We start from the raw sequence: 14,763 nt of genomic DNA, 5'->3' as shown, positions 1-14,763 counted from the left end.
GTATATTGTATTTGAAATAGTTCCTAGTCTGATGAACGACAATAACATTTTAAGTAATGCAATTAAGAGAGTTGCACTCTTTAAAATGTTATTGTCATAATAATTCTCAAGTCATAAATTATCATAATTTTTAACTTAAGAATTGACGATATTTTTTATTAAAGGAAAAACTTTTGTTTTTTTGGTACGAACGAATTAATTGAACGGGGCTGGCTAATTTAACTTGTAAAAATGTTCACGCGTAACAAATAAGCGTTATGCCCGTAGCTCTACAGTTGCGGGATAACAAAAACCTATTTCATATCACACAGACTTGAAACTTGCATTTCATTTTTACTATAAGTAATCGCTGTTCTTTCTCATAGTTTTGGATACAATCTTCGTATTTACTTGCAGGAACTAAATCTCTGTAATCTCGTAAAATTGGTTTTAATTTAGAGATGGTATGACGGTATGATGGTATGATGGTATGACGCTCATACCTTGGTCGCAGTGGCTTGGAAGGTCACTTCTGTGGGATGCAACTTGTGTTGATACCCTAGCTGCATCCAGGCCACCTCGTCAATGGTAGGTGCGGCTGCTACCAGTGCCGAGCAGGCCAAGAGGCGTAAATATGAAAACCTGGATAGCAGCTTCATTTTTGTGCCTTTTCGAGTAGAGACTTGCTCTTGCCTTTGGGCTTTTGCTCCTTTGGGCAAGAGCCCTTTTCAAAGAATTATCGAAAAGGGTTATCGAGTCTACCGGTGATCCTAGAGCGGGCAGTTACCTTGGCCAACGAATTAGTTTGGCCATCCAAAGGGGCAATGCTGCCAGCATCTTAGGAACTGTGCCTCGCTACGGTGGTTTCGAGGACGTTTTAGATTTGATTTAGTTTGAAATAGTTTATTTTAGGTTATATTTATAAATAACATTTTAAATTGTCATATATTAAAAAATATTTTTTTTATTTATAGATGTCAATTTTGCATATTATGACTACAATGCCGTAGAGAACTAGGACAAAGATTCTGTAAGTATATTTTGTCAAGCAAGCCCGACGTAAAATGTATGTATGTTAAAAGTGCATAGCTTTTAAGGAAATATTTGTTAGCACATATTGCTCATTTACATTTTGTATCAATACATCGGTGATGGAATTTATATATACGCAATCCCAATATTGTTAGTAAGATTAATCTACACTACTTGTAACAAACTACTACGATTCAATGTATACCAGTAAATAGTCCGTGCGTAAATTATTAATAATCTTTACCTACTTCCACGCATGTACGTAAAGTATATTATTCAAGATATGGTTAAAAGTAAATTGTCTAATTGTTCTAAGGTTACTGCATGAAATTTAAACTTGGAGTAAGGACAATATTTATTATAGTGTAGTTGTTACATATTCTGATTAAACATATCCTATTGCCATCTTTATCGTCAATTTTAATAACACACTGCTCGGCAAAGGCCTTCCTTCTTCAAATAAGGAAAGGATGTGGAGCTTTGACTCGGTTTCATTATTATGACGTAAGCAGTTAGAGATACTTTAATAACCGGGGCTATGCTCTCCTAGAGGCACGGAAGAAGGATTACTCGTTGCATGCGTTATAACAATATTTTAAAATTATGCATAGTTTTTCTTTTAAGTGTACTCCCATACTTTAGCTTTGATATATATTCACAACTTTTCTTATTAATACTTTTATGACGGCCGACTGGAGCAGTGGGTAGAGACCCTACTTTCTGAGTCCATAGCCATGTGTTCCCACAACTGGAACATGTTTGTGTGATGAACATGAATGTTTTTCAGTGCCTGGGTGTTTATCTGTATATTATAAGTATTTATGTATATTATTCATAAAAATATTGTTTAATATGGCATCATTTAAAATTATAAATTTCATCAAGTAGCTATGCAATGTATGTTAGTCAAGGTTTTATTAAATCAATCAGACATTTAAAATTCTCCAAAATAGTTGGTTGAATAAGTATTACTAATGACCGGTTAACAGCAAGCTATAAGAGCATTAACAGGGGCCGCCTGATCTGACTCAATTTATTATAGCCAACTGTAATTCATAAAACTTTACGGGCCGTTGGTATATTTTCGTAAATGTATTAAAAAACGAAGCTTGATACCTTAGGAGCTTAGCTACTTTCCATACTTATGTCAAAATATAATTTTATGCATTACAGTCGCTGTAAAAAGGCAAATACTCATTTCAGCGTCGCTGGTGTGACTGAGTTCCTGGTGTTTCAACTCCTGCCGATTCCGTAAATTTTTATATGCATATTATAAATATAGAATATAACATTTACATTTACAATATTACATTTTAATACATTCAGTACGTATTCTATTGAAGGTGCTCGCTGTGATATTGAAAACAGTTAATTTCCTGGCTAGGACTCTTATGGAAAATAAGACCTTGTTAAAAGTTGCGTATTGAAATCGAACCGAGCCTAGCGACACTAACAAGGTCCAGAAGTTTCGATTCAAAAGGCTTAGGCGTTTGCATTCCAATTTAAGAACTTTCGATATTCCTGAAAATAACATTTCTCATTATTACAAGCTTTTATTAACTTGCTTCGTCCGTATATAAAAAGCAAGTTTATAAGACTGTATTTCCAAGCATGCATTTTTCAACCACTATAAACAAATAATTATTAAATATTATACTATGACAATACACAAATCACCATCTAGCCCTAAATTAAGCGTAGCTTGTTCTATGGTTACTAAGATGACTGATGAATATTTTTATGAATAATGTACATAAATACAGATAAACATGAATATTTTTCAGTGTCTGGATGACACTGAAAAACATTCATGATCATCACACAAACATTTTCGAGTTGTGGGAATCGAAACCACGGCATTGGACTCAGAAAGCAGTATCGCTGCCAACTGCGCCAATCGGACGCCAATATAAGTCAGCACTAAGATGAATAGTAAGTTGCCATGGAGCAAAATTATAATTTTCAACCTCAGGTTTTGAATGACCCACTGTTGGGCACAGGCTTTCTATCTCATAGGAGAGCAGCATTCGTTAGAGCATTTGCATGTTGCTCCAGCGCGAGTTAGCAGTTTTGTTGGGGACAATAAGGAACATTTATTATTTAAGCTCGACCCAGGATTCGTAACCAGGAACCACAGAATCCCACTAAACCACAGAAAACGACTCCACTTTCTCGAGGTTTCTCGAACAAACGATTAGTCACTTCGTACCATTTAGCAGTTCACAGTAATTATTTTACCTCTAATGTTCTAAAGTCTAAACGGTCACCATAGAAAGGGAAAATGGGAAGAAAGTTTGTGAGCTAGCAACATTCCGCAGGTGTGAAGTGAGACGTGCGCAGGGCGTTTTCACTGTTTTAGGACACAATGAACTGCATACAATAATGGCTGAATGAAGATTGTGTATGATCTTAATTCAATTCCAGCAACTTTTTGTAATCAAACATTCTTACTAGGTACTTGACCAGTGGTTAGAATGTTTGAAAAAGAATCACAAGGTGGCAGTTAGAGAGTAGTAAGTTGGGAAGATATAAATAATTCATTTTCAAAAAGACTAAGATATATGTAATCTGATGAGAGATTCTGAAGATGATAACAGGATCTTCGCTATGGTTAGTCTGGATTTCATCACATCGACCCATTGCCGGCCCACTAAAGAGCACGGGTTCCCCCTACAATGAAATGAGGGGTTAAGGTCGTAGTCCACCTCTCTGCCCCAGTGCGGATTGGCGGACTCCACACACCTTTGAGCACATTATGTAAAACTCTCAGGCATGCAGGTTTCCTCACGATGTATTCCTTCACCGTTAAAGCAAGTGATATTTTAATAACTTAAAACGCACATAACGCACATAACATAAGGTGCGTGCTGGGATTCGAACTAGGCTCGGAAAGTGAAGTCGAGCTGCTACCCAATGCGCTATCACCGCTTCTATCGTAGATTTACTGAGATTTAACCGAGAAGAATTATAATTCAAAGTTCTGTGTTTTGGAACACATCAACTAGCATAAAATAACTGCATAATTATTACAACGTTATGCCACGTCTATTAATGAAGCCCCTTTAAATAAACGATGATAACGAACGAAAATAATTACGGACGACTCATATTACAAAGTCAGTTACATATTTATAAAGTCAAAGTCAAATATTTCTTTATTCAAATAGGCACAAAGATGTCACTTTTGATGCGTTGATAAAGTACAAAATGAGTACATAGCAGTGAGTAGTGATGGCGATAACTGGCGAGGGTTCCAAACGCGCCCTGACCTAAGATGAAGCCCACAACAAACTTAGCCGGGTGTGGTTTGGTTATCACCATCTCACATTGTCATTTGAAAATATTTAAGAAGCAACCAGGTTAGAGCAATTGTTCACAACCAAGCTTTTTTAGCGCTTACGTATTGAATTATACTATAATAGGACTTTCCTATAAGCTTTCGCTTAATACAAACTTTGAACTTTTTTAGAAACATCCCCAAGATATCAACCGGTCATTTATTGTAAAATTGTATACAATATCCTGAAAACGATCGCTTATTTTATGTAGTCTACTGTATTGCACTGCAAGTTTATTTCTGCTTCTAACGTTCAAATTACTGCCATCACATTTTTTCTTAAATTTTGATATATTCTTGTGAACATAATGTATAATATTAAAGTGATAATGACCGTGACTTAACGTGCTCTCATGGTAAAAAGGTTACGACCAAATTAGCTACTCCAAAGTACGGCCAAAGTGTCTAACTAGTTAATAACGACCTATCTGGTGCACCTAGCTGGTTTGAGTGAGAGGTCCCGTTATCGGTCCCGATTCCTGGTGGAGGCATATTCTGGTTTGGCTTCATAGGAGGCTTCCGTCGTTGCCAGTTACCGCACTACAACCAAAGATGTGCCGCTAAACTATTAAGTGTTCCGGCAGGATGCCGCGTAGGGCTATGGGTTTGATATAACTGTAGTACTTCTTAACAGGTTCGCCCGCTACCTTATGAAACTACATCATCACTTACCACCAGGTGAGATTGCAGTCAAGGGCTAACTTGTAGTGGAATATAAAAAATAAAACTAATTGCTGACTTGCATTAATGTTGCCCATCGCTTAAAGAACTGTTATATATTAAAAGTTGTTTATTTGAGTCCTCATGTCCTAATAATAATATGTATCTATAATAAAATGTAAAAAATCTCCTATAACTAATTCGAAATCGGAAGGACAACTATATAAAAATCATATCGCTTTAAGCGTATTGTTTTTTTTTTATCGGCTTCGTACGCTCAGGTTGCGTTTAGAAGATCACTTTTAGTAATAAGGCCGCCTTTGCACCCTAGCACTAAGTGCTAGTTTTCCTTGTATTTTTCCTATTGTGTTGTGTTGCAATGAAGTTTTTCTAGTCTATTCTATTTTATTTTATTGTTTTAAAAAGTTAAAGTTAACGTTAGTTAGTTAGTTAGTGTAAACTATTTCATAAATTTTAAAACACAATAAGGATACGTAACCTTTTGTCCGCGACTAACATTTCATCTAAATGTTATATTAGAAGCCTAAAATAAAGAATGTTACTTGCACGTTAGCCTAAATCTCTCGATTTATATGGAGGACCAAACGACAAAATTGGCAACCCATTTGAACTTAACTTTAAAGTTATAACTTGATCCGTTACACAGACTAGAGGGACGTATATACAAATGATAACCGTGATTCTGTCAGTTGATATTGTTAAGCTCCTTAAGCTAAAAGAAAGTAGTTAATTCTTATGAATTTGAACGCTTTGTCCGTAGGTATGTCTGCTCAGACGGACGGATCATTTTGAATATGTTTTTTACTACAAAGAGTATTTACTCGCTATTGTTCTTAGCTATATATATAGAACATATCATGTTCAGCTGTTTATGGGTTATGGGATGTTTTCCCAGCGAGGAATTTTAGTCATATACTCGTACTACTAATTTTATATTGAAACTGAAGCTTTTATTTTTTGTTTAACTACACTAATCTCTGGAAATGGTATCTTAGAAGGTTCTATCTATGTTAGAGCTATAATTTTATTGTTTATTTCTAGGAAACTAATTTGAAAAAATAAAATGTATAATTTATTATAGATTTTACAAACAGCTTTTTTTTAAATGCTTCGGTGAAGTGGACATTGTCGTACTCTCCCCTAAAGACCTTTTATGCTAATTAGGGTTTGGGTTACTTTACTTGGTAATTTAATTTTCGAGCACTCCTCATCTATAGTGGAAAAGATAACACTACGAATTCAATCAATCAATCTACCATCCAAAATCTGGATTGGATTGATTATATTTATTACTTTCAGGCGTAAGACTACAAAATACCTACGTGAATAAATAAATAAATGTATAAAAGTCGTTTAACTGTTCACTAGTTAAGTACTTACTCGGTTGATCATCGGGCATTTCAGGAAAGTGCGGTGCAGCGGATGGCTGTCCCGCATACAGCATGTTCAGTTCCCGAGCTTCGTTCTCTTCTTGAGCTTGTTGGCGGCGCAATGCAACCTGGAACAACACAAAAGCGAGGCTATTAATTTGGTTCCCTACGTCCTAATTCCTCTTACATTGGAAATGGTTAATTATGATTATCTTATATCCATAAACGAGCAATTATTGCATATATATATATATATAATAGAAATCACGGAATATAGGGGGCGATATATTGATCTAGCTAGCTCATTTATATCGGAATCTCGGGCAAAAAATAAAAAATTGCAAAAAATATCCTTTTTGAGAGATTCGGATGCGTGCGATGCGTGAATGGTAAACGTTACGCCAAACGACGGAAGTATGCTGTAAGTATATCAGTATTGTCGGAATCGTTGTTTCTTTAAAGTTCTATAAAACAGTCCGCGACAAAATACGAATATTTTTTTAAGTCGGCTCATTCGCGGACCAAGACGCGCGGGTCCGCTAGTATTTAAAATGCTTACTAATTTATTTATTTGTCTTTAGTTATAAATAATGATTTATATATATTTATTTAAGTGATTAAATATTTATTATATGGGTATATGTTATTTTTCTGTATTTTTTATCTTCACCAATGGTTGCATGGAAGAATCGCAATGAAGCGCAAATAAGGCCGCCAAATTGTGTACGTTATTTTGTTACACTTTTCTTTTATTTTATGTACTGTTTGTGGTGTGCAATAAAAGTATATTCATTCATTTATACATTAATTCAAATGGTATATATTCCTAACACCAATCCCTCCTCGTCCCGCGGGTGATTAACAAGGCTACAAGGGGAACATAACGGAGAACGGGCAGCAGCTTCTACTCCTACCATATACTGCGATCACCATTCCGTTTATCCAACGTGGTGATTATGAGCTGACCCTCCTGCCTGGTCTGGTGCACAGGCCTTTATTCCATTTGTGGACTGTTATATGTTATAGATGGAACGAATTATTGTCTGTGTGGGCTTAAAACCATTTAAAAAGACAGCTTTATATAACATATCTTGATGTCTCTAAAATACGGACATTGATACTGGAACAAGGACTCATCGTCAACTATATTAAAATAATAATACTTAAAACGATACAAGTAAGCCCGTAAGAAGTTCTAAAAATTTTTTTAACTGGAGCTGCTCATATATGTCATTTAAACTTTGATGCTGTCATTATTGGAGCTGATCACTTTGAATATGTTTATTTCTATTAAAACAACTTTACGTTACCTATTAGTTTTCTTTGGCCGCCGATATGAAAAAGTTTTTTTTAATATATTAGAGCATTTTTTAATAAAAACTATTTTTTACTACAGAATCAAAGTTATACCGTAGTTTTCTGAGATGATATTTTTTACTTGAAAGTATTCTCATAATTTCAGTTACTTTTTAATTGTGTGAGTTTTTTTGTTTTATTTCTTATATTGACACAATGTACATACAAACAGGTATCGTCTCACAAAACGGCAACGTATTTATTTCATTTATCTTTTTAATGATTCAAAATAATATGCCTTAGTTTATAAATTCTTCGCACCACGCGTCTAGGTACTGCGCATTCGTCGTAAATAACAGAGTAGGTATTTTAATACTTTCAAAAACTAAACAAAGGACAGCCGGTTGGCGCAGTGGGCAGCGACCCTGCTTTCTGACTCCAAGGCAGTGGGTTCGATTCCCACAACTGGAAAATGTTTGTGCTATGAACATGTATGTTTTTCAGTGCCAGGATGTTTATGTGTATTAGTAAATATTCTCCAGCTATCATAGTACCAATAACATAAACTTGCTGTACTTAATTTGGGGCTTAGATGACGATGCGTGTATTGTCGTAGTATATTTAATGTTTATTTATTATTATTAATTAATTACACGGGTTTCCAAGCCAATAAAAATGTTTGCCTACAGACTGAAAAAGTTACTAAAAGATATCACATAATCTGAAGAAGGGTAAAAAGTTGCTTCTTAGTAAGGAATGTAAATAAACAGAGATTATTTTACACTAAAAATTATATCGAACGGTCGTGCCAACGATTCAGAAAACATGAAAATCACATAACATATTTATGTTCAAATATAGCCACTCTGCACACAATAAGATAACGTACTTAGACTTATTCCACTATAAAAAGGGGATTTAACGATATGTAAAAAGACTAATTCTATGCACCCAAAAATAGACTATTAAGGCACCCAGTGCAAATACAATATAATGTTAATATAATCACAATGTTGTCTTCATCATCATCATCACATCAACCCACTACCGGCCAACTACAGGGCTCGAGTCTCCTTCAACAAAGAGGGGGGTTTACCACCACGATGGCCCAGTGCGGATTGGTGGACTCCACACGCCTTTGAGAACATTACGTAGAACTCTCATGCATAAAGGTTACGACGCAATTTTTTCCGTCAACGTTGAAGCAAGTTATATTTTAATTTCTTAGTAACTTTGAGTGTGACTGGGTGCTGTTGCTATTTCCAGCACTAAAATAATATCATTCAAAATCCATTTATTTCAAGTAGACTTGATATATACTTTTAAACGAAATGAAATTTCAAGTCTGTCTGTATATAATTTCTCTACCACTGGTTCAGGAGGGAGATTTTATCGAGAAGAAGAAACTCAGTAGTTGCTTTTTTCCAATATTAACAGTTCTGATTAAGTCACAGCCTAAATACCAAAGTATGCAATAGCTTATTTCAAAAAAAGACTGAAATGTGTATCTATCTAATTCCAATAATAAAATTCACACGGGTTAGGAAGATATAAGTCGTAAGTTTTAGAATATTTTATTTCATCGATTGTAAACCACCTCACAAACAAAAGCTTTCAAAGTTTACTCATGACCATTACTCATATCTATTAGGTAATACACGCTCTTGTTCCCTTTCTTTAACAACATTCATTTGTATTTTCTCGCTTAGACTTGCTTTCTTCCTCTCTCTTAACCCGCTTTTAGTTAGCTTAACGAATGACTAATTTAACTAACTTGTAAAGCAATTGGTAAAATAGACAATGCAAAATTGAAGTCATTATAGTTCTTAAGGAATTAAATAGACTAGCTCAAAATGTTTATTGGCACGAAGATGGAGAATAAGCTTTGCAACGCTAGAAACAAAGTGATGTCAAAGTTTTACTTAAAGTAAAATTTTAGAAGCTTTGGAATTTTCGTCGCTACTGTCCGTTTGTTTAAGTTCAAATTTGTCTGTAATCTTGGAATATGTCAGATAGATAGGCAACTTTAACTAACCTGCAGCCATGGCCCATCTCGCGAGTGAAAGTGTGATGGCATATAGGGTACTGAGTCGCGCCAGCGCCAATACTGCTTGATAGCAGTCGTATAGCTGGGAGGAGCAGGCGTTACCTTGCGGAAATCCATTTAACGATTCAAAACTCCGCACACTTATAACACCCCACCCGACCACACGCCACGCGACGTGTGTTATAAGCCAATAATATGAAATTGTAATATTTTTAACCTATTTAAAAAAAGGGGCAGTAATTTACCCGTGTCTAGTTAAATTTTATTAGGATACGATGACTATTTCCGGTGATAAAGAACAGAAAGCCGAAGGACTTAGCAGTTCACTTTTAAACATTAGCACGCAATGAAATTCAGCTTCATTCGCTGTAATCAGTGGCGTGCATAGATTGCATATGCAGATATAAAATGGAGAAAATCTCCAGTACGAGTTATAAAAAACTTAAGGATAGGCATTGTAAGAGTTATAAAAAGCCTAACCTTAAGTATTTTTAAACTCGTACTGGAGACTCTCTTCATTTTATATCATCTGCATACCCTGTGCATACCCTCTATGCACGCCACTGGCTGTAATCCACCATAACCTTGCCCTAACCTAACATGGCAAGACTGTTAGGTGTCATCTATAGCTTTTTTAAATTTGATATAGGAAACACCGCGCATATCATTTAAAATTCGCTACCAGAGCCTTTTTAGGAGAAATAAACAAAAAATCAGCGGCGTACAGATTTGTCAAATTAAGACAGTTAGTTTCTTATTTCAATGCCATGGACTTCCGCAAAGTAGAACCTGTATATATTTAACATTAGTACTAAGACATTGGGATCGGTTTTATTTTTCTCCTAGTTAAAGTAATACCTGCGTAACATTGTCTACACCTAGTGTAACTTATCAAGTCAATAAAATTACCTTTGGAGCAAAGTAAATCTCTCAAGTTTGTATAAACTTCACAAACTTTGACGCTAAATAAAATGACAGATTTATGCAGAAATATGTTTTTTCTGATGTTTCAAAATATTGATTTGATATTCCATATTATAAAGAAAACAGCCTTCATGACTCGAGAACTCTATTTGGGTTATTACGATGTAAGCTCTATTAAGTTAATAATTTAGACTTTTATGATAACAAATTCACCTCAATTTATGACCTACTGGCCTGTACTATAAACACTGGACTGCTTTCAATTTGTTGAAATTGTCTGAATTGATTGACGCTATTTTGGCTTTGAAAATATGACGCGGCTATACGACTTCCCAAGAATCACAAATTAGCATCACTAGAAACGCTATAAAATCAGTCTTCAAGACTCTCGTATGATTCTTCTATCTTCTTAAGTAGTGGGCTAACCTAGTAGGGGTATGGCAGTTATATTAGACCCAACCCCCAATCAGTTTCAACGCTAAATTCCTAAGTGGCACTGCTTTGTCGGTAGGACGGTAAATAACCACGGTCGAGCCTCCAATCAAACCAGACCAGAGAAAATTTAGATCGAGAAAAATTTTAAACATTCATTTATCTAGGCGCGGTCAGTTCAATTTATTGATAAAAGAGGGTCTTATTAATACGGTTGGGATTTAATAAACAGTCTGGACTTATCATAAGCTGTATCTGTGCCTTCTATTACAAAGGGTCTATTTTTTATAGGCATTTACATGTTCTACTTTTGTTTTATTGGTACTATACATTTATTGTCGGAGGTGGGCGTTAATTTTTGTGACACAGTTTATACTACTGCAACAGTTATCGTGGCACTATGTTTATTGTGTCAATTCTGTACCCTTACCAATATTCTGAATAAATAAATAGTAAAAAAGTACTATCTACTGACTAGTAAATACACAGGGGACGTGAAATTAACGTTTTAATTTCATATTATTAACGTGTTTGGTTTCATATCGTCATGGCATGGCGTCAGGTGAAGTGTTATAAGTATGTTTCATATGTACGGTCATGTAATTACTTTTCAATAATCCTCTAAACAAGAAAAATCACTGTTACATAGTTTTATTGGCAAAAGCTACTCAAGTTTAAAATTCAGCAATTCTTTATTATAATCATGATAATAAATCACGCGATATTTAAATAAAGGTACAGTTTCTTTATTGTTAGTTTTAAAAATAATTGGTTAAAGTACCTTAAGGAAATATTAGCTTTGCAAAATAAACAAAGAAAAAATACGTTCTTTAATACACGCCAACCCAATAAGCTCTAGGTACATTTATTCCAATTTGTAATAGGTATTACCGCATTGTCATTACACTTGGGCTACTTTAGTTCCAAAGGTGACCACAAGCTTTATTGCGCAAAGGAGAGAAGGATTTAGAACTTATACCCACCACACGGTGCCGATGCGGGACGGTGGTCCCGTGTGATTATTATTACATGTACTTTCTTATCATTATGTAACGGCTTAACGTACTCTAAGCAACTGTAGTGGTCAGCGCCCATTTTCTAACTTAAGACTGGTGCTGAGAATTGACTATCAGAAAAACCCAACACTTAGAAATTTGGGCCCAACCTGGGAATCGAACCTCTTGAACACACAAACTAATCAACGAAAAACCTTTTTTTTAAATTGTATGTACCAGTTATTGTTATTTTGTAATTGTTGTTTATCGTAATATAGCTAGCTTATATAAACGCTTTTATAATGAAATAATAGGCCTCTAATAATAAGAGCCTTGCCACATTAAAGATTTATATTATAATAACTTTAGGATATTTCCTAAAGTTTATGTTACACTGTCGGAAAAGCCGCAAGAACCGTAGCAGTCATAAGAACTGTTAAAGCAAACTTATTTTACCTTCTGAACTTGCAATACATGCAGCTCGTTTGACTTCTTCAGTTCTTGCGCCTATTTCGGCTACGATGACTATTATTTGCAAAGTAAATTGAAATGAAATACTAACCTGTGCAGCCATAACACGTTGTCTCTCGGCTATGAGTGTACACTTCGCACAGACACAGTCACGCCAGCGGCAATACCTCTTGTGACCCTTGAGGGCGGACACCACGCCGTGGTTGCGACACCGTGCGCATTTTGGTGTTCTCTGTGCAAGCGAAAAGCTTCAATTAGTTATAATAATACATATGAAATATCTTTTAACTGCATCTTCTTCTTTTCTTCTTGCAGTGCCGACTCATATCAGAGATTAGCAACCATTAAGGCTATTTGGAGCAGTTGCACGGAACAACTTTCGGGTACTTTTCCGTTTAACTGCATAAGGGATACAAAGTTTTGGAATTCAGTTTCTCCATAAATATAATATCATCTACACGGCCATTTTTCGCCTATTGTTTATCTGTTGTACGAGAAAATACTTTTTTGTGTACCTACCTGTAAATAATTTAATATCTATCTCAATGTCTCAAAACAAAATAAAGATTTAATCCTCCTATCAATATTTAAAATATAAATAGTTAGGTAGGTACTTGATATTTTTTTTCAGTTCATTAACCGATTCTATTTATAGACTAGTAATGATATAGACTTGCAATAGTGAAAAATAGACTTACTTACAGTATATTTTCATTACTCAAAAAAGGTAGTTAATTCACATTAGATATTACTTTTCAAAAGCTTCACATGCTACATTCAGAAATATTTGTAATCACTTTGTGTAAGTGTAATACTATAATTATAATATTCCATAACACCCCATTATCATAATTCGATTCAACACAATTGCTATAATTCAATAAACACACAAAAGTAACAACAAGAGTGTAACATTATACCTCTTCACGTACATTTATTAAGTCGTGCGTGTTACAAACGACACCGTAATAAATGTATAAATTTCACACATTGTATATAATTACAGTGGCAATTTTTGTAATACTGTTAGAATATTATTTTGCCAGGATGTGATATTTGAAACGTGTTTCTTGTCCTTATTCGTGAGAGATGGATTTTAATAACATCAGGCCGTTTGTGTTCCACCTTGTTATTTTGGAAATATTATTAAGTTGAAAGTATCCAAACTACAGATTTAATTCTGATTGGTCAATTAATTATTTAATAAAAAATAATTTAATTTTAATTAAACAACTATTAATTTAATGTATTCATTTTAAAGAATACAATATTATTTAAGCAATACAACTTTCTACACAATGAAACAAAGTAGTGATTTCCTGGGCTTATTAAAATTAATAATTAGGTAACCGTCTTAATGAATTTACCTGTAGGGTTGAACACTTTCATTTTTTATTCAATTGTTTTTCCTTTTTAAATCTCAAAGGAGCAAGCAAAAAATCAAGCAAAGGAGCTTTATGTTCAGTTAACGCATATTTTTTTCAGCCGACGCCGTCGGTCACCTAATGCCTAATCTTGCGGGGGCAAGTGTGATGTTTTTTCATTAATTTTAACCATATTTAAGTAAGTTACGTATTAAAAAACTTAATTTAGTCAAATGACCAATATAACATGTAATAGTCAATGGTAAAATAAAATGTAATAGTCATCGTATCATTATGTAGAGTTCATAGAAAGTATAACATAGGTATATATTATTGATATATTATTAAATATCTAAATAAGAATATAATAAAATTTATTTCTTATTTATATTTTAATTCATTTCTTATAGGTGCAATTTATTCAAACTTATCCTATAGGTATCATTAATTATTTTCGTAATTTTTGAAAAGTGTTAACATTTTATTAACATACCTGATATCTTTCGGAAGCTCTGAGAAAAAACGGCGGCAAAGCCGCCAAAACTGGGTGCTGCACTAGTTGGGATACATCAACACCGTTCGGCAGAGACATTTTCAAATTCTCAAAATACTGTCCAAACTCCAAGGAATTCATACACAAGCTATAAAAACTTCATTTTTAATTTAAAACACTAAAGTCACAAAAAACAAAATATTCGACAGTCTTTGAAAACAATTTTCAGAAGTCGTTCGTTGAATCGAAACGTATCGGATAAGGCGACGTTCCGTTACGCGTTTGCTTTCAACACTGTTGCTTCAATTTTGGCAGAATGCTGACAGTTGCTGAGATCGGTGC

General features: G+C 34.4%; 1 protein-coding gene across 1 annotated transcript in view; it reads right to left on the bottom strand.

Moving 5' to 3' along the window:
* Positions 1–14,562, bottom strand: part of LOC120626450 (doublesex- and mab-3-related transcription factor A2) — a 32,190-nt gene extending 17,628 nt beyond the window's left edge. Inside the window, exons 1-3 of the mRNA XM_039893979.1 lie at positions 14,422–14,562; positions 12,656–12,796; positions 6,410–6,527 (exon numbers count right to left, since the gene is read on the bottom strand). Of these exons, the coding sequence (XP_039749913.1) occupies positions 6,410–6,527; positions 12,656–12,796; positions 14,422–14,562 (400 nt within the window). The remainder of the gene's footprint in view (positions 1–6,409; positions 6,528–12,655; positions 12,797–14,421) is intronic.
* Positions 14,563–14,763: the final 201 nt, after the last annotated feature.

The sequence above is a fragment of the Pararge aegeria genome, chromosome 1, assembly GCF_905163445.1.
Source record: "Pararge aegeria chromosome 1, ilParAegt1.1, whole genome shotgun sequence".
Taxonomy (NCBI): domain Eukaryota; kingdom Metazoa; phylum Arthropoda; class Insecta; order Lepidoptera; family Nymphalidae; genus Pararge; species Pararge aegeria.
The sequence above is the reverse complement of the archived record's forward strand: the minus strand, read 5'-3'. Positions and strand labels throughout refer to the sequence as shown.